General features: G+C 35.6%; 1 protein-coding gene across 1 annotated transcript in view; it reads left to right on the top strand.

The window, feature by feature from the left end:
- LOC123237825 (galactocerebrosidase-like) overlaps nt 1-26,197 on the top strand; it is an 89,996-nt gene extending 63,799 nt beyond the window's left edge. The window contains exons 13-17 of the mRNA XM_044664987.1: nt 507-651; nt 3,003-3,183; nt 7,186-7,349; nt 11,573-11,649; nt 25,432-26,197. Coding sequence (XP_044520922.1) covers nt 507-651; nt 3,003-3,183; nt 7,186-7,349; nt 11,573-11,649; nt 25,432-25,572 — 708 coding nt within the window. The 3' untranslated portion in view covers nt 25,573-26,197. The remainder of the gene's footprint in view (nt 1-506; nt 652-3,002; nt 3,184-7,185; nt 7,350-11,572; nt 11,650-25,431) is intronic.
- The last annotated feature ends 615 nt before the right edge of the window (nt 26,198-26,812 follow it).

Below are 26,812 nucleotides of genomic sequence, written 5' to 3'. Positions count from 1 at the left end.
TGTGTATGTGTGTGTGTATAGAGATATATACATATACATATATAGATATTTGGAGTTAGAGAGAGAAATGAACAGTGTTTTTCCAAAAAAAAAGAACACCAGATTTGATCTCAGAAAATCTTGGTTGAACTTTGGCCAAATCACTTCCGCTTTATGAGACTGACAAAATGGTTGAATGATATTTTTTTAACCAGGTCTTTTCAGATTTACTGTGAGTAAAGGGCTTTATGATTTATTATTCTCATTGAATTCATAACTACTTCCTTCTCCTTCCTTGAGGCAGGCCCCTCTTTTGTCCACTCTGAAAAATAACTAAAGTGTCCAATCTTATCTGTGCTTTTCACAGATCCTCTAGGGAGAGAAGTTCTATAACCTTCCATGATAAATTGTTTGATTCTCACAGCTACTTAGGAACTTCTCACTGAAGTTCTCCCAGTGGCCCCAGTAATCTGTCCACGTAGGAGCTCCTTTTGTACTTAACTATTGATTTCACTTTTTCCTTTCAGGTTATTGAAGGAATAGTCACATTACAATTGGGTATAGATGAATTGTATACTTTAACAACCCTCACTACAGGTCAAAAGGGCAGTCATCCTACTCCTCCAGAGTCACGGCCATTTCCATCTACCTTTGAAGATAATTTCGATGTTGGTAAGTGTTTTTTTTTAAAGCATCTTAACATAGACTTTATTTTAGAATTGTGTCAGATGCCATGCACCAGTTTGTTTTCATTGTGAAGTCGATGTGAAACTTTAATCATAAATGATTTAGTCTTTGGAGTCTTTTTTATCTTTTTATGAGGGTAAAGTTGACTTTAAGCCTTTACTGAAGACCTCCAACCGTCTTAGCTTTGAATAGATGTTTCACTAGATGATACTTTAATTTTATGGTAAGGGATCTTATGGGACATACCTTACTGTACCTGGTAATAAATCAATTGAAAGTATTAATATGCCAGGCACTGTGCTAAGTGCAGAAGACACAATGAAAGATTAAGTCCCTGATCTCAAGGCACTCACATTCTGATGAGGAGGCTGTGTGTTGTTATATAAGCTCTCCAAACAGTAGAGGGTAGTTAATCTCAAAGGGGTGACTGTTACCAGGCTGGAAGGACTAGAACAGTTTTCCTGTACTAGGTAGGATTTAAACTGAGCCTTGAAGGATAGCCAGAGAAACTAAGACAGGAGTGAGAAAGGAGGACATTGGGACAGCTAGTTAGCCTAGTAGATAAAGAAAAAGGCCTGGAGAGAAGATCCTGGGCTCAAATTTGGCCTCCAACATGTCCTAGCTGTGTGACCCTGGGCAAGTCACTTAGCCCCCATTGTCTAGCCCTTACTGCTCTTCTGCCTTGGAGGTAAGGTTTTAATTTTAAAAAGAAAAGAAAGGAATACATTGCAAAAGGCATAAGAGAATGGCTAATTTAGAGGCACATGGGTGGGTGATGGAGTATAGAAAGGGAAATGTAGCAAAGAGGCCAGTAGAACACGAGGGGGGGGGGCGGAATAAAGTGTCAGAAAATGGGAAAGGCAGAGGGGGTCCAGGCTACACAAAGCTGTGGATGCTAAACAAAGAATTTTATATTTGATCCTGGGATTAATAGGAAGCCACTGGAGGGTATTGAGTAGGGATGTGATATAGTTGGTTCTGTACCTAAGAAAGATCATGGGAGCATCTGAGTGGATAGTCAAAATTTCAGGAAGAGACACTGAAGGCAGAGAGACCAGTTATTGCATTGGATTACATTTCTGGGCTAGATGCAATGAGGGCTCCAGAGTATTGGCTGGTGAAAAGAGAGAAAGGATGCATGGGAGAGTTCTGGGAAAGTAGAAAGGATAAGACTTGGATATGGAGTAGATAAGAATGAAGAGTTGGGGATGACACTGAAATTGTTCTCTGGAGCAGAGGAATGCTGCATACTTTGCTCTCCTTGTCCATAGTGTCTTCAGTTTCAAAATGATTCCACCAAGGTATGGCTTGATAGAAGACCAGCCACAATATCCACAAATGTTCAGTAAAGCTTAATGGTTGCTTATTGAGCAACTCTCTTAGAAGCAGCCTGGTTAGTTTAACTTTCTACTTCAGGTCTCTGGAAGAATTCATTAACCCAAATTCTCTATGTAGAAGTTTAGCTTTCACTGACTTCCATGGATTATCCATGTGTGAGAGTTTGGGCTAGTTACAGATGTGGTAGAACTCCTGTGCCAAAGCTGCTTTTCCTCTCATCTCTGAAGCTATCAGGCTTTCCTGAGACATTAAATCTAAAATTTAAGTTATTATTAATTAGTTAGAAAAGTTAGAATTCAAAAGTAATCCTTGAATACCTCTTACAGGATTATTATGAGACTGAAATAAGGTAATGAATGTGAAAAGATTTTGACAAATAAAAACGTCTATACAAATAAATAGTAGAGATTGTTGTTAGAACTGCTGTTCTATATAACCTTCAGCAAGGATGAGAGCCTCTTATTTAATAACGAAGATGGTCTTGTAGAAGCCTTGACAGGGAGGTAGCTTGAGACAAAAACTGTAAATTCATTTTAATAGTGAAAAAAATACCCAAGTTCAGCAGTTTTAGGTTCTTTATTACACATAAAGAAATCTGAAATTTTTGCAAAGAACTCTGAGAAGTACATTCAAAAGACATTAGAAACAAATTGTGATTATCTCCTAGTAAAGGAAAGGAGTATTTGATTTCAAAAAATAGGGTAAAACAGTTATACAAAAATTAATATACTTAATTCATTACATAGATAATAATAATTGCTAGTTCCTCATTGATACGGAATCTTAAGCCAGTCTGTTTGTATGTGGGTACATTCCTGTACATGCACATCCATGTGTTTGTGCAAGTGTTTTTATTTGTACACTGGCCTATATACATGTGATTTATATATTTTGAAGTTGAAAGGTTTTTTGATAATTGCTCAATGAATTACTAGAAATATAAATCAAAAGAGTTTAATAGTATATTCAAAATGATGACTTTCTTATTTTCAAAATAGGCAATCCATATTTTAGTGGAGCTCCACATTTTGCAGATCAGACAGGTGTATTCGAATACTTCACCAATGACCTGGTCGAGGGGGATCATACTTTTACCTTTCGACAAATGCTCAATCAACGACCTATCACTTGGGCTGAGGATGCAGATCAGACTATCAGTATTATAGGAGATTATAACTGGTATGTTCATTGGGGCTACCTCATATTGATCTGGTGGAGATTTGGGTATATACATGTGCCAGATGCTGGCTCTCTATCTCTGTGGTCAGTCTTGAGACAATTCCCACAGTCTCTCTTGGGTTACCATGTAGGAGTGGCTAAATATCCATTTCATAGATTTATGCTCTCATCACTTTTGGCAAACTACATTTCCCTAATTGGGCTTAAATTTCCTCTTCTATAAAATGAGGAAGTTAGATTAAGCAGGCTCTAACATCTTTTTGAGCTCTCCACTCTGAGTCTCTGATGACACAATTGCAAACCCCTTTTCCTTTGAAGAGAAGAGTATGCTGTTTTTAGATATCATTCAACAGTGTCTGTTACAATGGCATTTTGACTTGAATGTAAAAATGAAAGGATCCTTGATGAAATGTAACTTGTGACTCATTTGACAATGGGCTTTTATGTGCTCACAAGTTCCATGTTTTAGATTCTGTAAGTCTCATTTTGTAGCTGTTGGTCTCATAATGCCACCTGCTGGATGGGTTTTAGGATTGTATTGAAAATTCCTTTTCTGGAATTAAAGGCCAAGTATTGTCTTTATACACTAGATAGCAATGGTAAGAGGCAAAAGCAGATTTTATAGCTGGAGAGGTAATACGACTCTGAGGTAATACGACTCTGAACTTTGCTTATTGAATTGAATCAAGTGTCGTCTTCTCTACCTATTGCAATATTAAATTGGAGAGATGTAGTGTTAAGAGTTAGGAAATAGAAGTTAAAACTATGACACTGGCATTTGCTCCTCTGGAGTCATATCTAATCCAGCTTCTTCCCTTTTACATGTGAGAAACTAAGAACCATAGAGGTTGGATGAATTGCTGAAGACCACACAATCTCAATGACCAAAAGGTTGAATTTTAAATCCTTTTCAGTTCTAACATTCTTTGATCTATGTCCTAATATCTCTATATAGAGTGAAATATAATTTAATCCTCCAACATAACCTTCCTGCCTTGAGTTTCTCCTACTTCTGGTTTAATCATCATTGTCCTATTATGCTTTCTAAAATATTACTTTTACTTTATCTCTTTCCTGCTCAGGAACCCACAATGGCTCTTCATTACCAACTATATCAAGTCTTTTTTTTTTGTTCTTGGCTTTCAAAATTGTCTTTGAAATGGTCCCTTGCCTGAATTCCCTCAACTTGCCAGCTGCCCCCCTAGTCACACAGGTCTGCCTTCTACATAGGCCATTACTCTTTTATATCTGTGTTTTTGTTCCTACCATTGTCCTTGCTTTGAGTACCATTACTCTCCCATTATGCAAATAGTTCACCTGTCAAGATGAGGGTTACATCCCATTTCTTCCATGAAACATTTTCCAAACTTAATTCCACATTAATTTCTTCCCAGTTCAATAATCTGTCTAGTAAGCATTTTAGGTGACAAAGTTTTTGAGGAATGGCTGAGGCACTATATTACATTAATGTATACCTAATTGAAATCAATTAATTGGTTCTCATAAGTAACTATTGGTTTGAGTAAGTTAGATTACAGTTTATTGCAGGTCACATGACATTTCTGACTTGCAAATGCCACCCATTTGGTAAGCTGGTAGGATAGCTTTCCAAAAAGTGCCGTGCACCTCTGAGCAAGAATTTCTACCAGTGGTTCGGTGTGATAGCATACATCATTAATCCTTCCTAAAGGGGAGACAAAGGCTCATGGAATTCTGAAGCTTGAGTGTTCTGAGTTATGGGGGCCTAAAGCGAATTGGGTATGTACCCCAAGTCCAATACCAATATGGTAAGACTGTGGGAGTGGAGGCCATCAGACTGCCTGTGGAGGTTGGAAGCTGAGGGGATCAAGTCTCCTGTGTGAAACCTTCAGTAGCTACTCCACCTCAAGATAGGAGATTCAGTGTCCTGAGGTTAAAAAAAATAAAACCTCAGAAAAACTGTTTTAGAAAAAAAAAATTTTTTCTACCAGACAGGAAGAAATATTAGGAAGAAATGGTAATTTATTTACTGATTACTTTCTAAGGGCAGTATAGGCTGGTTAAAAAAAAAAAAGGCTAATTTTTTTTAAATTGTAGGATATAGAAGGAACTTTCCAGTGCTTATTTGCAGTTCTTCTTAAGTAAATCAAACCTTATTTTCTAGAAAAGTAAAGAAATAGTGCCAACAATTGTAAAAGTACTTCAGTTTGCAGGAGACTAGCCCCTCTTGTTTAGTTTTCATGGAGTGCAAACAGAATCATTTTAACACTGAGGAACTTTAACTGAAGCTGTGTAAAACTTTCCATTTTGTTAGCAAGCATTGATTGTAATCAGATTGTCAACCAGAAAATTGTCTTTCATGGCATATATCTGAACTCTGTATCTTGAGTATCAAATTTGCTTATTTTATTGTTAGATAGCTATATATGTATATCATATATATATAATGTTTTTGCTTTTGTCAGCACTATAGAGGAAGGCTGTGGAAGAGTGAACTGTGCTCTCTTCTATTTCATCTATTATCTATAAAATTTCCTAAGTACTTATAGATTGTGATCTCTCTCTCTCTCTCTCTCTCTCTTTCTTTCTCTCTCTCATATATATATATATGTGTGTATATATGAAGAAAAAAGTATAAGATCTCTGTCCATTTAAATAGAAAAATGAGATGGAGGGTGAAGCCAAGATGGCCACAGAGTAGCAGGAACAGTAGGACTCTCCTCAAAATCAATCACAACAAACCATCTCAAAAGGACAAAAATCAAAATCAGATGAGTGAAAGAGCTCGGCCAGGGGGAGCAGCCTTGAAGGCAGGCAGTGTTTGGGCATTTCCCTTCTACTAGGGGTAAAATCACACCTACCGAATACTGAGCTGATCACCCCTCCCCCACACCACCTACTGCACCAGGATCAGAGGGAGGAGAAAGGAAGCCAGTCGGCATTTATGCAGTACCTACTATGTGCCAAGCACTGTGCTCAATGCTTTGCAATTATTATTTCATTTGATCCTTACAATAACCCTGCAAGTTAGGTATTACTACTTCTATTTTAAAACAGCAATGAAATGACTTGCCCAGAGTCACATAGAGAGTGAGCATCTGAGACTAGATTGGAACTCTGGTCTTCCTGATTCCTGGCCCAGCCTTCTACCTACTGTGCTGCATAGCTGCTCATATAGGCTGTGAGGGCATGTTAGCTGCTAATCAAAGCTCTGTTTCCGGGGATGCCCTGACCAAGGAATTCTTCATCAGTGATCAGTCTCTTGATTGTGAGTTAGACCCAGCTTTTGCCAGGACCTACATACTACTAATCTTTCCAGAATGGTGGATAGAACTCAGTAGAGTGTATGAGCTCCTGCCACCGCTTTTGAGAATGCATCGTCTCCTTCTTCTCAGAGTCAACCTTCAGGGAAGTACTTCATGGAGGAGTCATCAAGCTGTCCTCCTTCTGGACACTTAAGCCTTGTTAAGTTGAGAGGAAAATGCTTCTCTCCAGATACACATAACAGAAGCAATGGATTTATTTGATTTAGTTCATGGAAGGCATTACTATAACTAAGAAGAGGGGATTCCTGCTAGTTAGGCCTCTTGAGGCAGGAGTTCAGCGAATAGAGGGAACAGAGACCTCAGGTCAGGAAGATGTTAGGCCAAATCCTGCTTTAGGCACTTAAGCCTTGTCACAAAGCTCTGGGGCCTTGGACTTAGCCTTTGTTTGCCTCAGTTTCCCTCACCTGTAAAATCAAAGGAATCAAAGAACCAATCTCAAGGTTGCTGTTTGGGTGAAATAAGATAATCATATCGATGTACCTACAAAGCATTTTGTTATTCTTAAAGTGCTATATAATATATAATAGTGTTAATTATTACTATTAGTGGTATAGTTAACTAGTAGATGGCATTAATTCCTAGAAAATGTCAGTTCTATTAAATATAAGTGCAAAAGCAAGTGCTTAATTAATACCTTTAATTCATATTTAGAAAAATATAACTTTGGTTGGAACTAATGAACAATTTTGTTCCTTAGGAAGGATTTAAAAATAACTTGTGATGTCTACATGGAAACACCGAATACGGGGGGTATATTCGTTGCTGCAAGAGTAAATAAGGGTGGGTCATCCATTCGACATGCCCAAGGAATTTTCTTCTGGGTTTTTGCAGATGGGTCCTTTTCAGTTACAAGTGATCTTGGTAAGTAAATATTTATGTGTGACTTGATGAATAGCTGTTTGTTGACTCCTGTCTGACCCCATCTGGGCTTTTCTTGGCAAACAAATTTTACAGCTGAGGAAACTGAGGTAAACAGGGCTATGTGACTTACCCAGGGTAAAGCTTTTAAGTGTCTGAGGGCAGACTTGAACTTGGGTTTTGCTGACTTCAGGCCCAGTGTTCTACTCACTGCTCCACTAAGCTGCCGTGTTCATTGACTGTTTTATATTCCTAGGCACTTGCTGTGTATAGCTGTGGTGGGAAGGTATGGAAATGATTCTTCTACAAGTTGATTAGGCAGAAAAGAGGAACATACATGAAAACGTGAAAAGACTGTGTTTCATTAATAAAGACATCAGTCTAGGCATCCAGCAAATAGAAGAACCATCGAGGAATTAAGTAGTTATATAAAACTTCATGGAGGAGGTGTGACTGGAGTGGGAACTTTTTACTAGGCTATGAGAATTAGAGTATAGAGGAATATTCCAAGAAAGGGGAATAATAGCAGTGAATAGCCAGGAGTGGGATTGTTGGTGGCTCAGGATAGCAACAAATGAGCTTGATAAACATTGTTAAACTGTTGAATGGCTATTTGTCTTCTGTGAGTCTGTACTAAGTGAGCTAGTTATTCAACAGTCCACACTGCCCTGGATAAGTCACTTAACCCCCATTGCCTTAGCCCTTACCGCCTTTCTGCCTGGGAACTGATGCACAGTATGGATTCTGAGATGGAAGGTGAGGCTAAAAAAAGCCTTTACAGCCTGGTTGCTAGAATGAAAGCTCCTCCAGAGCAGATATTGTTTCTTTCCTTTTTTGGTCTTTGTATCCCCAGAACAGCATAGTGCTTGGCCCATGGCAAGTGTTTAGTGAGTGTTTGCTGCCTCCTGTTTTTCCTACATGTACTCCTCCTCCAGACTTCTACCATCTCTACACAGACTGACTTTGCAGCTCCTCCCATACAGCACCCATTCTCCCACCTCCTCACCTTTACAGTGGCTGTCCTGGGCACCTACCATGTACTCCCTGACCTCTTGTGCTCTGAAAATGATGCGTTCCATTCAAAGCTGGTTATTGATAGCAAAAGCAACGGCTAATGACAGCATCAGCGTTGTCTGAATTGGGACCCTGCTTACTGCTGCTACTGCTACTACTACTGCTACTCCTATTTTTCCATCTTTTTTCCCTACCACTTTTAATTTAATAAAATTATTAATTCATGGCCAGTCTTATAATTTTCCCTCTTACAGGAAAAATGGCATCAATTTAGTATAATCAAAATTGTTTATTTTCCACATTATTTTGCCTTTTTTAAAATTGCTAATTGTATATACCTGAATTTGTGTGTTGAGTTCATGTTAAACGAGGTCCTACTACTCTAATATTATTACTTATTAGTAGTATTAAAAGAGCTAATTACTAATGATAGCTAATAATACTAAGAAATAAGGATGAAGGCCTCTGATTCATTAGGTAGACCCCCTTTAGGATTTAGAACTCCACTTCTAGGGCAGATGTTGTAAATGAGTCAGTAAAGGATTTTTTTTTAAAGCACCTATGTTTTAGGTAATTTTCTAGTTCCATAGATTGAGAAGTTATGTTTAAATTCTTATTTACACTATTTTAGGAAAATGCTCACTTTATTGAAATAAAGCATCCTTTGAAATGTTAAAGTAAAAAGTGTATTGGGAAGAGGTCATATGTAGCCAAAAACTACAATTTACACCCCTTTACTGCTCCCCCAGTGTCCTATTCCTGGCTAAATAGTGGCTCAGGATGGTCTTGTGACTCTTGTGGCTACTGTGATTTTTATCACTATTGGAGTTAACTCCTTCATCATAATCCCATAATTTCTTTGGGCTGATTGAAGTCTGTAAATCAGACCAACTAAAATGAAAATGTCAAAGAAATAAGCTCCGAAATCATTAAGTCTAAATAATAAAGACTTTAAGAAAGAAGATATTTTTCAACCTTTTCAGAAAACAGTGGATTCTCTAAAAAAAGAGAAAAAAAAACAATTACAATGCAAGACTAAAAGGCAGAAGAAAAAGTTATGGAAAAAAATTTTAAAACACCAAATAAGATTGGAAGGATATATGAAATTGGTGAAAAACTTACATACTAGACTTGGAAATTGGATATGGAGTTAGTCTAAGATATATGGGTCTTTCAGGAAGGAAAAATCTAGCAAAAGAAGCCCTGGAGGCTATGCTGGAAGAATAATGGTCCAGTACAGATTGAGAGAATCCATAAAAGACTAACTGAAAGAACTGCCACCCCAACAATTCTTTTTGTTATTTGGTACATTCTTCTTTTTCCCCCTTCAATAATGTTTTATTTTTCTGAAGTTACATGTAAAGGCAGTTTTTGACATTTGTTTTCTAACATTTTCAGTTCCACATTCTCTCCATCCTCTCTCTGCTCTCTGCTCTCTCTCAGATGGTAAGCAATTAGCAATTAGAACCCCTCAGATTTAATTTACAAGGAAAAACATTATAATGAATCTTGAAAATTACCAAAGGGATACTTTACAAACTTAGATAAAAGGAAAATAGCATTCATCTGGGAGAAGGGAGCAATATCTAGAATCAAGAGAAATAATAGATAAAAGATAGAAATGAAGGGGGCATTAGTATATCTACACCACAAATTACATTATCAAGCAACAGTGTAAGGGGTAAAAATGGGTTTTGATTGGGTGAATTTTAAAAGGTTTGGTCTCCAGGGAATAAAATAATTATCAGTCCCCAATTTAAGAATAACAATACTGTGTATTGACTAAGGCAGAAGAGTGGTAAGGGTAGGCAATGGGGGTCAAGTGACTTGCCCAGGGTCACACAGCTGGGAAGTGTCTGAGGCCAGACTTGAACCTAGGACCTCCCATCTCTAGGCCTGGCTCTCAATCCACGGAGCTACTCAGCTGCCCCCCAAAATGACTTTTATGGAAGTTTATTTACAAATGTGGAGAGGAAAAGGAAATAAGGAAATGAGAGGATAAGATAAGAAATCTAATACACTAGGTAATTTGCTCTGATCCTCTAGTTTGACCCAGGCAGATCTAATTAACCCTCAGCTGAGGGAATTTTGGCCTTGAGCCCAAGGCCAGAAAGTCAGAGGCCTGGAGGGCCCAGAGGCGAATGAAGCAAAAGCTTCAGTCACAGCGTCTCTTTTGAAAGGGAAGTTCCTTAAGAGAAGTTCAGGAAGATTCAGTCTTTACATTCACCACGTGGAATTCCAAAGGAAAGATTTAAAAACAGCCTCACCAAAGTCTCAAGGTCCCAGCTCCAGAGCTCCTCCACGTCCAAGCAACGAACAAGAAAAGATCCTTGAGATCCAAGACACAAACTGAACTCACTGAACTGTCTTTTAAAGGGGCTTTTGCATCACTTCCTATGCCTTCCTCCTAGTTTATGTGTCCAATCACAACGGACGCTTTTCTTAGAACTGTCCATGAGGCAGTCAGTAAATTCTGATTCTTCACTCACTCTAGCATAGACCATCCAACTTGTGAGTTAAGTGGAGTTGTTTACACTTTTGGTGATTAGATTTGAGAATGGGCAAATCTCATTATCATAGCAACCAGCAAAATCATTTGATAATTTGTTAAAAGAAAGTTGATAAATGAGACAGACTTTGACAAGGGAGAACCAGATTTATAAAAATAACAAATTTACTAACCTGATTAAGTAATAGAATGGAAAATCATATTTGCAAACTTGAACTGACAGTGAGCAGAGAGGAAATAAAAATAATTAACTAATATATACAATTACACCCCAGAAAACTGGGCGTTCTAATGAAGTTGATAAATATCTTCACAAGTATTAAAATCCCACATAATATGCTTTCCATATACTTAATGCCCATCCATATTGTTTCTCAAACACTTAACTACAGAGATTTTCTGATTCTCCTTGCATACCTAATGCAGTGCTTAATACTGATTTGGTTCTCAATACATATTTCTTGAATGGATGGGTTAATTTGATTGTTCTCCCCACTAGAGTGTCAGCAACTTGAAGGTGTTTGAAATATTTGTTAATATTTATATTAATTAAACTATAAATCTATAAATGAAGCTAGATAATAATTTCATAAAGGATCATTTTTTGAAAGGCAAGGATTAAATGCCTTCTTAAGCTCCCACCTTGACTATTGTTTCTTTGATTTAGGTTAAAAAAATAATCTATATGCTGTTTCTTTTGCAGCAGGTGTATCGACAATAGAGAGAGGAATTTCTAACTTCACAGCTGAACAATGGTACACTCTCACTCTGATTGTTAGTGTAAGTAATACCATTCAATATGCTCACAGCCAAAGCAATCTTTTATAGTACTAAAAAAAAAAAATAATGATAGCTAATGTTTATACAGCATCAACTATGTGCTAGGCACTACTGCTAAGTCCTTTACAACTATAATTTTAATGGATCCTCACAACAACCCTGGCAGGTAAGTGCTATTTTTATCCCCATTTTACAAAAGAGGAAATTGAGACAAATAGATTAAATGACTTAATTCAAATACATAACTAGTATTTGAAATGAAGCTGGACTTGAACTCATATCTTTTTGACTCAAGGGCTTCATCCACTGTGCCACTTAATTGCCAATAGTACCTCTTTTATTACTTTGATTCATGATTTATTTTTGTCAGTGGAGAGTAACACTGCCACAAAGAAAAGGAAACAGAATAAGTTGCTTATTTAGGTTGGTACCAGTTGGGTGCTCTACATTAATAAACCTGGTCCCCAGGTTAGAAGAGAATAGCTTCTGGTTTATATGTGAATAATTTTATTGTTGATGCTACTTTTTGGCAGTTTTTTTTTTTCAGATTTTAAGGAACTACTTGTTGTGTAAAAGTAATTGGGAGTTTAATTTTCCAGCTTATGCTAATTATAGCAGTGAACAAACAGCACTGGGCAGTAATTTTAAGTTCAAAAATACTGGATAGTTCAGAATCATTAATTTCTAAAAAAGAGGTAGCAAAGATTTGTGTTTTGAGGTCAAAGCTCTGAGCTTGGTGTTCTGGCACCTGGCTTTAGTGAGTATTTGTCTCCTTGCCTTATGTCTCACTTAATGTCTGCGATTAGATAGCCATAAGATAAAAGAGTCTAAATAGTACCTTGATTAGTAAACATTTGACTTGCCCAGTGGAAAGAGATTGTAGACAAAACTATTTTAGAAAATAAACTCTTGAAATTTCTGGGTTAAGATGGCCCTAGAGTAGAAGCAGGGCTCTTCCTCCCCTCTCCACTGCCCGAAATAAAGTGCCTCAAAAGAACAAAACCAGTCAGATGAGCGAACGAGCTCCACTATAGGGTGCAGCATTGAAGATAGGCAAAGCTTGGCTATTTCCATGCTAAAAGGGTGCGAAATTACCCCCACCAAGGGGTGAGCTCATTATACCTCCCCCACTCCACCTATGGTGCCAGAGTTGGAGCAAGAGTGGAACAACTTCTAGGTTCTTGGAAGGTGGCTGGCTGAGGTCAACACAGATTTACCCCTAAGATAAACAAGACTTGGGAACCCAGGAGGCTGAGGAAATGTGGAGATAGGGCACAGAGATTGGGCAGGGGTGGCTCACAGCAGACACTACAGAGACTCAAAAAATAGCCTCGGAAATAAACCTCTCCGGAGCTCAATACAGAGACTTGTCTACATTCCACACCCAGACCTATGAGGGACAATCTTTCGGTTCTCAGGGACTGGATTTGCCCCTAAGAGCACTTAGGTTTCCAGGAGGCTGAAGAACATGGAACTTGGGTGAAGCAGATGCTGCTGTGGAGACTTGAAAAATAGGTTCAGTGCAAAAATCTCTGGAGCTCATATAAAGATCACCCACCTTCCTCACTTAGACTTCTGACTGGGAAGGAACAAGGCAATGGCCACCAACTCCCTGGAACTACAATCCATAACCATCAAAAAAAAAACCCAAAACAAGAAGGAAAACCTTAACCCTCGATAATTTTTATGCAGAAAAAATCCAGTATAAAGAAGAGGCAAAAGAAGACGACAAACAAGTAAACACACCAAAAACTTCCCCCCAAAATGGAAATTAATCACAAGCTCTTGAAAAGTTCAAATCTGAGATTATGAGAAAGATGGAAGAGATTTGGCAAGAAAAGTGGGAAACAGTTCCAAAAGAAAATAACAGTTTAAAAGACAGAATCTCCCACTTGGAAAATGAAACCCCCAAAATCAAATGAAATAATAAGGAAACTGAAGACCAGAAATAACCTTCTGGAAGCCATGAAAAGCAAGTTAGATCAAACTGAAAAGGAAAATCAAAAGATCTTAATTGAAAACCAGTCATTAAAAACTAGAATTTGGCAAGTAGAAGCCAATGATCTCACAAGACCCAAGAATTATTAAAGCAAAGTCAAAAGAATGACAGATTAGAAGGAAACACAAAATATGTCATCGAGAGGATGGTTGACTTGGAAAACAGATCTAGGAGAGACAATTTGAGAATCATAGGCCTACCTGAAAACCCAGAAATAAACAGAAACTTTAATATCATGCTACAAGAAATTATCCATGAAAACTATCCTGTTGTTCTTCAACAAGAGGGCATAATAGACAGAGTCCATAGATCATTACATTACATTACATTACATTAAATCTTCAAAAGACAACCTCTATGAATGTAATTGCCAAATTCAAGAGCTTCCTAGCTAAGGAGAAAATATTACAAGAAACCAGAAAGCGACAATTCAGATATCAAGGAGCACCAATCAGGATTACACAGGATCTGGCAGCCTCCACAGCAGGGGTTGGCAACCTTTTTGGCCATGAGAGCCATAAACGCCACATTTTTTAAAATGTAATTTTGCGAGAGCTGTACAGTGCTCACAGTGTGCTCTCCTGTAAAAGCGCCTGAAAAAAAATTGACTTAATGGCTCCTGCAGAAAGAGCCATATCTGGCCCTCAAAAGAGCCAAATATGGCTCGAGAGCCATACATTGCCAACCCCTGCTCCACAGTAAAGGACTGCAAGGCAATAGGAATATGGTATTCAAAAAGTCACGAGAATTGGGTCTACAACTAAGGACCACCTACCATCAAAATAGACTATATACTTCCAAGGGAAAGTATAGGCATTCAACAAAATAGAAGACTTCCAAATATTTGTAAAGAAAAGACCAGAACTATACAAAAAAAATTTGATATCCAAATACAAGACCCAAGAGAAAAATGAAAAGTTAAATAAGAAAGAGAGGGGGAATTTTTTTTTCTTTAAGGGCTTCAATATGGTCAAATTGTTTATATTCCTATGTGGAAAAATGTTATTTGTAACTCAAAAATTGTATTCACTATTATAGTAGTTAGAAGAAATATTCATAGGTATTGGGGTACTAAGTGGTTTAAGATGATATACAAAAAGAGAAAAGAGAGGGGGGAATAGATGGCACCAAGAGAAACTTTAAGGAATAAGAAAAATAGGATAATCTATACCTCACAAAGAGGTGCATGGGAGGGGAAGGGGAAGAATACTATGATAAGGAGAGGAAGAGAGTGCTAATAGGTAATACTCAAACCTTACTCTCAGTGGAATCAATTCTGAGAGGGAAGAGCATCTAGATCCATTAGGGCACTGAATTCTATCTTACCCTTTAGGGAAGTTGAGAGGGAAAAACCAAGGGGGGAGAGTGGGGCAGGGAGTACAAAAAGGGAGGGTAATGGGGGCGGGGAGGAATTTAATAGACCCTAAAAATATAAGAGGGGAATAAAAAAGGAGGGGACAGAAAGGGAAGTAAAAAGGATGGGGATTAGAGGGACTGATTAAAAGCAAACCACTGGTATAGAAGGAAATAACAAATGAAGAAAGAACAGGAGTAGGAGAGACTAGGAAATAAAAATGTTGGGGAATACACAGGTGGCAATCTTAACTCTGAATGTAATTTGGATGAATTTACCCATAAACCAAAAACAAATAGCTGAGTGGATTAGAAACCAAATTCCTACCATATGTGGTCTACAAGAAACACATGAGGCAGGTTTTACACATAGGGTAAAGGTAAAAGGCTGGAGCAAAATCTGTTGGGCATCAACTGAGAAAAAGAAGTCAGGAGTCACAATCATGATATCTGACAAAGCCAAAGTAAAATTAGATCTGATTAAAAGAGATAGGGGAGGTAATTACAGCCTGATAAAAGGCAGGATAGACAATAAGGAAATATCAGTACTTAACATGTATACACAAAATGGTATAGGATCCAAATTTCTAAAGGAGAAATTAGTGGAGCTTACGGAGGAAACAGTAAAACCATACTAGTAGGAGACCTGAACCTTCCTCTATCAGATTTAGATAAATCAAAATAAATAAATAAGAAAGAAGTAAGAGATGTGAATGAAATCTTAGAAAAATTAGAGTTAATAGATACATGGAGAAAAATAAATAGGGACAAAAAAGAATACACCTTCTTTTCAACAGCACATGGTACATTCACAAAGATTTACCATGTACTAGGGTATAAAAACATGGCAAACAAGTGCAAAAGAGCAGAAATAATAAATGCAACATTTTCAGATCATAATGTAATAAAAATAATAATTAGTAAGGGTACATGAAGAGGCAAATCAAAAATTAATTGGAAATTAATATGATTCTCCAAAATTGGTTAAAGAAATCATAGAAACATTTAATTATTTCATTGAAGAGAATGACAATGATGAGACATCCTATCAAATTCAATGGGATCTAGCCAAAGCAGTACTCAGTGGGAAATTTATATCCTTGAGTGCATATATTAACAAATTAGGAAGGGCAGAGGTCAATGAATTAGGCATGAAAATTAAAAAACTAGAAAGTGAACAAATTAAAAATCCCCAGATAAAAACTACATTAGAAATCCTAAAAATTAAGGGATAAATTAATAAAATCAAAAGTAAAAGAACTATTGAATTAATAAATAAGACTAGAAGCTGGTACTTTGAAAAAAACAAATTAAATAAAGTACTGGTTAATATGATAAAAAAAATAGGAAAGAAGAAAACCAAATTAACAATATTAAAGATGAAAAGGGAGACCTCACCTCTAATGAAGAGGAAATTAAAGTAATTATTAAAACTATTTTATTATATTGCCAAATTATATGGCAATAAATACAACAATCTTGATGATATGGATAAGTATCTACAAAAATATACATTTCCTAGATTAATAGAAGAAGGAGTAGAATACTTAAATAATCCCAAATCAGAAAAAGAAATTGAACAAGGCATCACAGGACTCCCTAAGAAAAAATCCCCAGGGCCAGATGGATTCACAAGTTAATTCTATCAAATGATTAAAGAACAACTAATCCCAATACTACACAAATTATTTGACAAAATAAGCAAAGGAGTTCTACCAAATTCCTTTTGTGACACAAATATGGTACTGATTTCAAAGCCAGGCAGATCAAAAACAGAGAAAGAAAACTATAGACCAATCTCCTTTATGAACATAGATGCAAAAATATTAAGTAGAATACTAATAAAAAGACTCCAGCAAGTGATCACAATAGTTATTCATTATGATCAGGTGGGATTTATACTAGGAATGCAAGGATGGATCAATATTAGGAAAACCATCCATATAATTGACCATATTAACCAGCAAACCATCAGAAAAATCACACAGTTATCTCAATATTTACAGAAAAAGCCTTTGACAAAATATAGCACTCTTTCCTATTTAAAACACTAGAAAGTACAGGAATAGAAGGGACTTTTCTAAAAATAATAAACAGTATGTATTCAAAACCACCAGCAAACATCATCTGCAGTGGGGATAAATTAGAAATCTTCCCAATAAGATCAGGAATGAAACAAGGATGCCCATTATTACCTCTACTATTTAACATGGTATTGGAAACACTAGCAGTAGCAGTTAGAGAAGAAAAAGAAATTGATGGTATTAAAATAGGCAATGAGGAGAACAAACTATGACTCTTCAGAGATAATATGATGGTCTACTTAAACAATCCTAGAGAATCAGCTAAGAAACTAGTGAAAATAATCAACAACTTTAGCAAAGTTGCAGGATAAAAAAACCCACATAAATCATCAGCATTTCTATATATTTCCAAACATCCTGGCAGCAAGTGTTGGAAAGAGAAATTCCATTTAAAATCACCCTAGACAATATAAAATATGTAGTAATCTATTTGCCAAGACAAAACACAGGAATTATATGAACACAACTACAAAACTTTTTCAGCACAATTAAAACTAGATCTAAACAACTAGAAAAATATTAATTGATCATGGGTAGGACAAACTAACAGTATAAAAATGACAATACTACCCAAATTAATTTACTTACTCAGTGCCATACCTATCAAACTACCAAGAAACTGTTTTACTGAATTAGAAAAAAATATAACAGAGTTCATTTGGAAGAACAAAAGATCAAGAATATCAAGGGAAATAATGAAAAAAATGTGAAGGATAGGGGCCTAGCAGTACCAGATCTTAAATCAGATATTAAAGAGAGGATCAGTAGAATAGACTTGGGTAAATGACCTTAGAAAGATAGTGTATAATAGACCCAAAGATTCCCGTTTTTGGGACAAAAATTCACTATTTGACAAAAATTGCTGGGAAAATTGGAAAATAGTATAGGAGAGATTAGGTTTAGATCAATATCTCACACCCTACACCAAGATAAACTCAGAATGGGTGAATGACTTGAATATAAAGAAGGAAACCATAAGTAAATTAGGTGAACATAGAATAGTATAACTATCAGATCTATGAAAAAGGAAAGGTTTTAAGACCAAGCAAGAGTTAGAAAAAATACAAAAAGTAAAATAAATAATTTTGATTACATTAAATTAAAAAGGTTTTGTACTAACAAATCCAGTACAACCCAAATTGGAAGGGAAACAACAAATTGGGAAAAAATCTTTATAACAAAAACCTCTGACAAAGGTCTAATTACTCAGATTTTTAAGGAGCTAAATCAATTGTATAAAAAATCAAGCCATTACCCAATTGATAAATGGGCAAAGGACATGAATAGACAATTTTCAGATAAAGAAATAAAAACTATAAATAAGCACATGAAAATGTTTTCTAAATCTCTTATAAGTAGGGAAATGCAAATCAAAACAAATCTGAGGTATCACCTCACATCTAGCAGATTGACTAACATGACAACAAAGAAAAGTAATAAATGTTGGAAAGGTTCTGGCAAAATAGGGATATTAATGCATTGCTGTTGGATTTGTGAATTGATCCATTTTGGATTGCAATTTGGAACTGTACCCAAAGGGCTTTAAAAGACTGCCTACCCTTTGATTCAGCTATACCACTCCTGGGTTTATACCCCAAAAAAGATTATAAGGAAAAAGACTTGTACAAAAATATTTATAGCCGTGCTCTTTGTGGTGGCAAAAAATTAGAAAATGAGGGGATGTCCTTTGAATGGGGAATGGCTAAACAAATTGTGGTGTCTGCTGGTGTTGGAATACTGTTGTGCTAAAAGTAATAATGAACTGGAGGAATTCCTGTGAATTGGACTTCAGGAATTGATGCAGAATGAAAGGTGCAAAACCAAGAGAACCATATTCACAGAGGCTGATACACTGTGGCACAATTGAATGTAATGAACTTCTCTACTAGCAGCAATTCAATGATCCAAGACATTTCTGAGGGATCTATGAGAAAGAATGCTATTCACATCCAGAGAAAGAATTGTGGGAGTAGAAACACAGAAGAAAAACAACTGCTTAATCGCATGGGTCGATGGAGATATGATTGAGTATGTAGACTCTAAATGATCACCCTAGCACAAATATCAATAATGTGGAAATAGGTCTTGATCAATGACACATGTAAAACCCAGTGGAATTGTGTGTAGGTTATGGGAGGGGCGTGGGAGGAGGAGAGGGAAAGAACATGAATCATGTAACCATGGAAAAATTTTCTTAATTAATGAATAAAAAATAAACTTATTGAGGATGATGACAGAAGATTATGAGTACTTTCACCTCATAAAACAGAAAACGCATATAGTAAAACTAACTTGAAGAAAGTTGGCTGAAAATACGGAGTAATCTTGAGAGCTTTTAAAGATAAGTGGAAGAAATAAAACAGAAGAGCAATGCAAAGATCTGCAGATTCTTAAGTTACCAATTTTTTTCACTATCAAGGACAATAAGAGACATCATACTAACATCACATTCTCAGAGGTCCTTAAAGAGAAGATAAGAGAACAAAGACCAGAAATGCATCTGGAAGAATTAGTAGATCAGTTATACCTAGAGGATACATTTGTGAAGGTGTGGAGGGATCAATATACAAAGAATCCAAAGAAGAGGAAGATAAAATGTTGGTGGAAACAATCTCATTAATATTATTACTCTTATTAGTACTTGAAAAGGTAAAGTAACCACTGTTTACTCACTTGATAACTACTTTCCTATCTACTTTTGTTTTTAAAAAATCACATATATGAATTAGTAATCTTTCACCCTTCTAAAGTAGACCTCTTCTTTAAAATAATGTGATTGACTGGAAGAGTCAGAATATACAACTGCTCTTATTATTTGTTGATTATAAAAGCACATTTGAATCATTAGAGTAAAATTCTGTTTTCAGGACATTCTAACAAAATGTCTTCCATCCATGTTTAAAAATTATAAAAGATTCCTGAAAAAACAAAAGGGCTAACTGCGCACTGAACTTCTGACCATAATCCTTCAGATAAGATATGAGACAAAGGGATCTCTGCTTATGACAACTGTTTGCCATTTGGTCCAGAGGACATTGAGATCTAGTTCAAGAAAGACTTACCTAGGGTTCATGTATTCCTATTCATGGACGACATTTTGCTGGTTGTTTTAAACCTTACTTACAACATTGTAGTGCTTCCTGGAGGAGACTAGTAACCATTCAAAAAAGTTTGCTTTACCCATTCACAAAGAAATTCCAGATTATGAAGAATAATCATTATCTAATTATGGATTGGAAGTAAGATGGCCAATCTATAGTGCTCCTTTATCAATATGTGTCTTAGACAGATATTAAAAGTTGGTAACAAAGTGGATCTAGGATTAAGCAGGATGATAATAGGATGAATTGCCTTCAGAAAATTTCTGAGCCCGTTTAATAACCCAAAACTTCCCCAGGAAACAAAGACCCATTTTTCAATAACAACATTCTTTTGGTGTTGTATTACTGTAAGCCATGCACCATGGCAGATTCTAAGGAATATAAATTGAGTATCACTTAAGAAGGCAATACAGAGACTCCTACAGGTTTGAACAGGCCACATTATGTGCCAAAGGACCTTGAAAGAAGAAATACAATAAGGGATGTTTTCAGGTAAATAAATGTATGATTAAAAGTACAGATAGACCAGTCATATAGTGAGAATGAGAGATAACAGGTAGCCCAAATTCACCATTCCTCTAGAAATATTTTGAGAAGATTTGGACAAGAGTCACATAGATAAGCATTCATGAATTAGTTGTGATTGGCAGCATTGTACACAGCTGAGTGAATGAGAGCATAAATCCAGATGAGTATTTGCAGTTGTAGACATAGAAACATAACTAGTTTATTTTGAGTTTTAGTTCTTAGTATTATATTAGTTGCTTTTATTTTGGAATTAATTGGTTTAGAATTTATATTTTATGGGATAGTACTGTATTTAATCCCTAACATTTATATAGTGTTTAGAAGATACAAAGTGCTTTACATTTATGATGTCATTTGATTAAGTAGCATGATGGTTAAAACACTGGATTTGGAGCCAGAAAGAACTGAGTTTAAATTCTGTCTCAGACATTTAATGGCTGTATGCCTTGGGGCAAGTTCATTTTCTTCACTACAAAATAGGGATAATAGTAGTGATATCTATCTCAACAGATTTTTGGGAGCATCAAATGGAGATCAATTGTTTAGTAATATGTAATTCTATTTGCTGTTATTATTATCCAATTTATTCTATGAAAAACTCATGTTAGATTAATCCTATTTCTGTTTTTCATTAAAAAATGTAGATACAGTATTAGAATATTGATCAGGAAAAACACTTTACTCCTACTGTACTTATAATATACATTAATTTAAGTAAAACACTGGTCAGTCTCCTAGTGTCTTCTCTGAGAAGTTGGAGACATAAAGACTAGGTGCTAATATAGTTAGGAGAACTTAGAATTGGTTGAGTGATCACCCCCAAAAGTGATAGTTATTGTGTCAGTTTTATGTTGGTGGGAATGTAAGTACAACCAAACTTTAAGGGCTATAGTTTTTTAAAACACTGTTAGTAGTTATTTGGGTATAGTTACAGATGGCATGTTTTCCATATTTGCAGATGAAATTAATCTAGGAGGGATAGCTAGTACTTTAGACAATAGACTTAATATATTCAAAAATGCAGATTAATAGAGGCATATATAAATCATTATGTTTGCATTCAAAATTTCCTCATAAGTACAAGATAGGGAAGATATGCTTGGATAAGCAGTTTATATGAAAAATACCTATGGGCTTTAGTGGAATACCACTCAGTCTAATAAATAATATGACACGAAGTACCTTTCTGCCACCCCACTCCAAAAAGGCAGTGTAGTCTTGGACTATGTTAATAAAAGCATAGTTATGAACTGAGACAAGTTGACTGAGTACTGTCCAGTGGTGGACCCAGAAGACAGCTGATACAGTAGCAGAAGAAAGAACAGCTGCTTTGAGAGTACTCAGCTCAGAGACAGTATTGGGAAAGGATTACAGAAGGCATTTTGTTGGCACTAGGTTCAGCTGCTGCTAATTGGCAACTCTACTGCCCAGAATCAGTTCTGGGTTACAGTTCCAGGGTAGAGAGGAGCAGAAGTACCTGTGGCTACAGAAGAGCAGAGGCCCTTCCTGGGTAAAGCCCAGAGAGTAGATCAGGAGAGCAGTGGCCACTCCTCTTCCAGGAATAATACACTTTGGAAACCCTGAAAACTTGAATATTCCTAGAACTAGCTCTGTAAACAGTAGCAGAAAAAAGCTTGAAATTGAGACAATGTCTCCCCACTTCCACTTTACTACAAATTTCAGTCAAGAAATGGGTCAGGAAAATGAGCAAACCAAAACGGCAAAAGAATATGAACATAAGAAGCTACCGTAGTGGCAGGTAAGACCAAGACAAATTTAGAAGAAGCCAACAGTTTGAAAATAGTGACAAGCAAAACATCAAAGAAAAATGCTAACTGGAAGTCAGCAAAAATTCCTAGAGAAGTTCAAGAAAGAGATAAGAATGATAGACAAAAAACTGGGAAAAGAAATCAAGTAGTACAAGAAAATTATGAAAAGATAATTAACAGCATGGTAACAGTCCCCAAAATTCACTGAAGAAAAGGACTCCATAAAAAGCAAAATAGGTTAAATGGAAAAGGAATTACAAAAAAATCATTAAAAGAAAGATCTTCTTTAAATGCAGAGTTGGCTAAATGGAAGGGGTACAAAAGTTCACTGAAGAAAATAATTCTTTAAAATTTAGAATTGGTCAATGGAAGCCAATGGCTGCATGAGAAACAACAAAACAAAGTGAAAAAAATTTTAATATCTGATTAAAAAAAAGAACTGATCTGAAAAATACATCAAGGTGAGATAACTTAAAAAAGTTGTGATTAGAAAAGTCCCTAACCATCATATTTCAAGAAATTATCAAGAAAAATCACTCTGATGTCTTAGATGCAATGGGTAAAATAGAAATAGAAAGAATCCATTGATTATCTCCTGAAAGTGATCCCCAAATGAAAACTCTCAGAAATATTATAACCAATTTCCAACTATCTCTACAGAAAGAAGTGATGAACTCTGAGGGCAAACTGAAGTCTATTTTTCTTGCTTTTCTATTTTTAATTTTTTGTGACATGGTTAATATGGAAATATGTTTTGTGTGATTTCTCATGTGTAATTGTTAATTTTTTCTCAGTGGAAGAGAGAGGTGGGAGGAAGAGAGGGAATCATATCTAAAAACTTAAAAGACTGCTAAAAGTTAATATATTTAAAAAAGTTACAATTCAGGACATGAAATTATTGACTGAATGTATGCTGTTTTCTAAAGATGATGCAGACTTTCATGCTAAAATGAATTCCATAGTGTTTTACATATATTACCAGTACAGCCTCACAAGTACCTCTTATGGAAAGAGAGTGTTAGCTCTTTTCAAATGTGAGCCCCTTGAGGACAGGGACTCTCATGTTTTCATTTTTAACCTTCATATTTGGCACAAAGTAAGTTTTCAATAAATACTTTTTCCTTTAAAAAAACAAAATAAATGCATGCTGATCAAAATGTGGAAGTTTGTAATTCTATTGTGCTCTCTGCCTTAAACAGAGCATGTCTGGAGTGTTACATTCAATTCTGTGTGCCACTTTTGAGAAGGAATATTGCCCTAATTGAATACATCCAGAGAAAGATGACTTAAATAGCAGTCGTGAAACTGAGTTCAAGAAAGTTGGCTAATCTTGGGGATTTTTTTATTCTGGAGAATAGGGGGAAAATGTAGGGGCAATGGTAGATATATATTTTTTTGATAGTAAGAGATTAAGTATTTCAGATACTTGAAGATAATAGTCTTATTGAAGAAAAATTATAGTTATTTTGCTTGGCTCTATAGGACAGGTTAGGAACAGTGGAAGGAAGTTAAAGAAACATTTTTATCCAGTGTAAGGGACAATGTATTAGAGCTTAAGTTGGAATGGACTATTTTGGTCCTTGAGGAAGTGAATGGTTTTCTTATCTTTGGATGTTCAAATGAAAGCTCATTAGAGGAAGAGAGAAAAGAAAGTTAGAGTTATTATGGGAGGGATGAGTTGAAAAGATCTCTCCTAACAGGATTTCTATATTCCATGAAGTTAATTGAGTACGCCTTTCTTTACCTTGCTGTTCTCAAGTTAATATTTGGATTAATAGCCCTTTTCTAGACTCTTTCATCACATTTTTTGTTTTTAGCTATGTCTCACTTTTTATTACCACCTTTAGAGATTTTTTTTTTGGCAATGATACTGGGGTGGATTGCCATTTCCTTCTCCAGCTCATTCTATAGATGAGGAAACTGAGGCAAACAGGGTTAAATGACTTGCCCAGCTAGTAAGTGTATGAGACCAGGTTTGGATCAAGGAAAATTAATCTTCAAGACTTCAGGTTAAGCACTCTGTTCTCTACTCTACCTACCTGCCCACATCAAATGGTAGTGAGTCTTAAATCGTTTTTGGTGATAAAAGGTTAGTTAATAATGGGAAACTGGGTGGCTCAGTGGATTGAGAGCCATCCCTAGAAACAGGAGGTCCTAGGTTCAAATGTGGCCTTAAACACTTCCTAGCTATGTGACCCTGAGCAAGTCACTTAACGTCCCCCCCCCATTGCTTAGCCCTTACCACTCTTCTGCCTTAGAACCAAAACATAGTATTGATTCTAAGATGGAAGGTAAAAATTTAAAAAAAAAATTTTTTTAAAGGCTAGTTAATAGCCTACAAATGTGCCATTGATCCTTTAAATTGAAGTAGAATTGTTCACAGTGACTTGAAGCTTTTGATAATTATAAGTGCCAGAGGATATATAAAAATAAGTTAACATATAACATGAAGTTATGAATTGATTTGATTTTGAGTATTTTTCTTAATTTAGTATTTATTTGGAGAGCATTATAATTTGTTGCTAAATTCGTCTCCAGTTTTAACTATCATTTATATTTTAAAAATTGTTATAATATTCAGGTAGTTCTTTCACCCAAATACTATATGTGTGTGTGTATGTGTGTATATGTGTGTAACTGTGTGTGTATACATAAAAGAGATCAATCAATTAATTAATTGATCAGTATTTATTAAGCACCTTCTATGTGCCAGACAGAGCTAAATGAAGAAAATGATCTAAAACTCATTTTTCTTTAATTTTTTGCCTTTGAACTAAACTTTGTTAAATTATGATTTTGTTTTTTAGATATGCAGTGATAAATGTATTTTGTTCAACTAGCTAGGCTAGGTACTAATAGTTCTACATACCATTAAGGAGGAGAAACATGTATGAATATATGGTAACATTTTTCTTTCTTATTTTTCTTTCTTTTTTTTTTTTTGACAGGAGACTTCTGTTTATGGCATGCTAAATGCCACAGTTCTGTGGAAAGCTCCACTGAATTCATTTCCGGAGAAGGGTTGGGTAGCAATTGGAACACGTAGCTTCGAGTTTGGACAGTTTGATAACTTTCATATCCAGATTTAAAAGTTACAAATCTTGAAACTTTCAAATAATGACTCCTGTCTCCACACCTATTTTGAGTTTGGATTTAGAGTCATTTCCTTTGGGATTTTTGAGACAGGAAAACATTGAAAGAATTTGTATTTTTACACTTGACACTATTGCATATCTTATTGATTTTTAAAAATATTTTCTAATTTTTTTATTTTATATTTCCCCTTTAATTTCAGAGTATCATATTGCTTCCATTTCTTAGCACTTTTGCCCTTCAGATCTCACAAAAAATTTTTCTAATGTTGAAGGAATTGAGTTCTTTTATGTGTTTTGCAATTAGTTGTGTTGTAATAACTAGTAAAAAGAACTTTAAACATTCATTTGCTAGTATTTAATATACTCATGTGCATCACATCTCATGGTGAAAAAAATGATGTCTTAATCAGAGTCTTTTGTTTCTTCCAGGTAGTTTTATGCAATGCCCAAGGGATCCTCAAGGGCAGTTTTTTCAGTGTTTTGTGAATTACGGTAGCATTTTCATCCTTACATTGTATATAGACATTTAAAAAATGGTAATGAAAGCAAAGGTGGGACCATTTCTAAAATGCCTTATTAATAAATTACCTCCTAAACTTTCTTCAGTCAATAATAAAGAAATGAATGGATAATTTGGAATCTTCATTATGTAATTATTTTCCCTTTGTTGGTGAAATAAATTCTTTCTTGGCAGTTTTTTTTAATAACCTAGGAGAATTGCTTAATATTTTTACTTTCAGAAAGATAGGAAGAATTGTGCCTTGCTTTATCACACAAAATGAAATTGCTGAATAACTTTTTGAGTTATCACAACTGGCTACAATTGAATAACTCTTTAATTCATCGATCAGTGTATATTTGAAGAGTGAAGCATATACATTTTTTTTAAACTCATACCTTCTGACTTAGTATCAGTATGATAAGGTAAAGGCTAGGCAATCGGGGGTTTAGTTACTTGTTCAGAGTCACACAGATAGAAAGTATCTGAGGCCAAAATTGAACCTACTTCCTACTGACTCCTGGTCTCTGTAAGGATTACATTTTTATGATTTGGCTAAAATATATGAAGATTATAAATAATAGTTGTGGTTGCCAATTCAAAGTATTATTGCTCAAAGTCAAAATGACTTTAATAGCTTTTATTTACAAAAGAGATGGAAAGAGTGAAAGCAGAGAAATACAAAAGGGTAGAAAAGACATTAGCCTATCTAACTATATATTTCTCTGGTGCTCA

The sequence above is a fragment of the Gracilinanus agilis genome, chromosome 2 (assembly GCF_016433145.1).
Source record: "Gracilinanus agilis isolate LMUSP501 chromosome 2, AgileGrace, whole genome shotgun sequence".
NCBI classification, from domain to species: Eukaryota; Metazoa; Chordata; class Mammalia; order Didelphimorphia; family Didelphidae; genus Gracilinanus; species Gracilinanus agilis.
The sequence above is the reverse complement of the archived record's forward strand: the minus strand, read 5'-3'. Positions and strand labels throughout refer to the sequence as shown.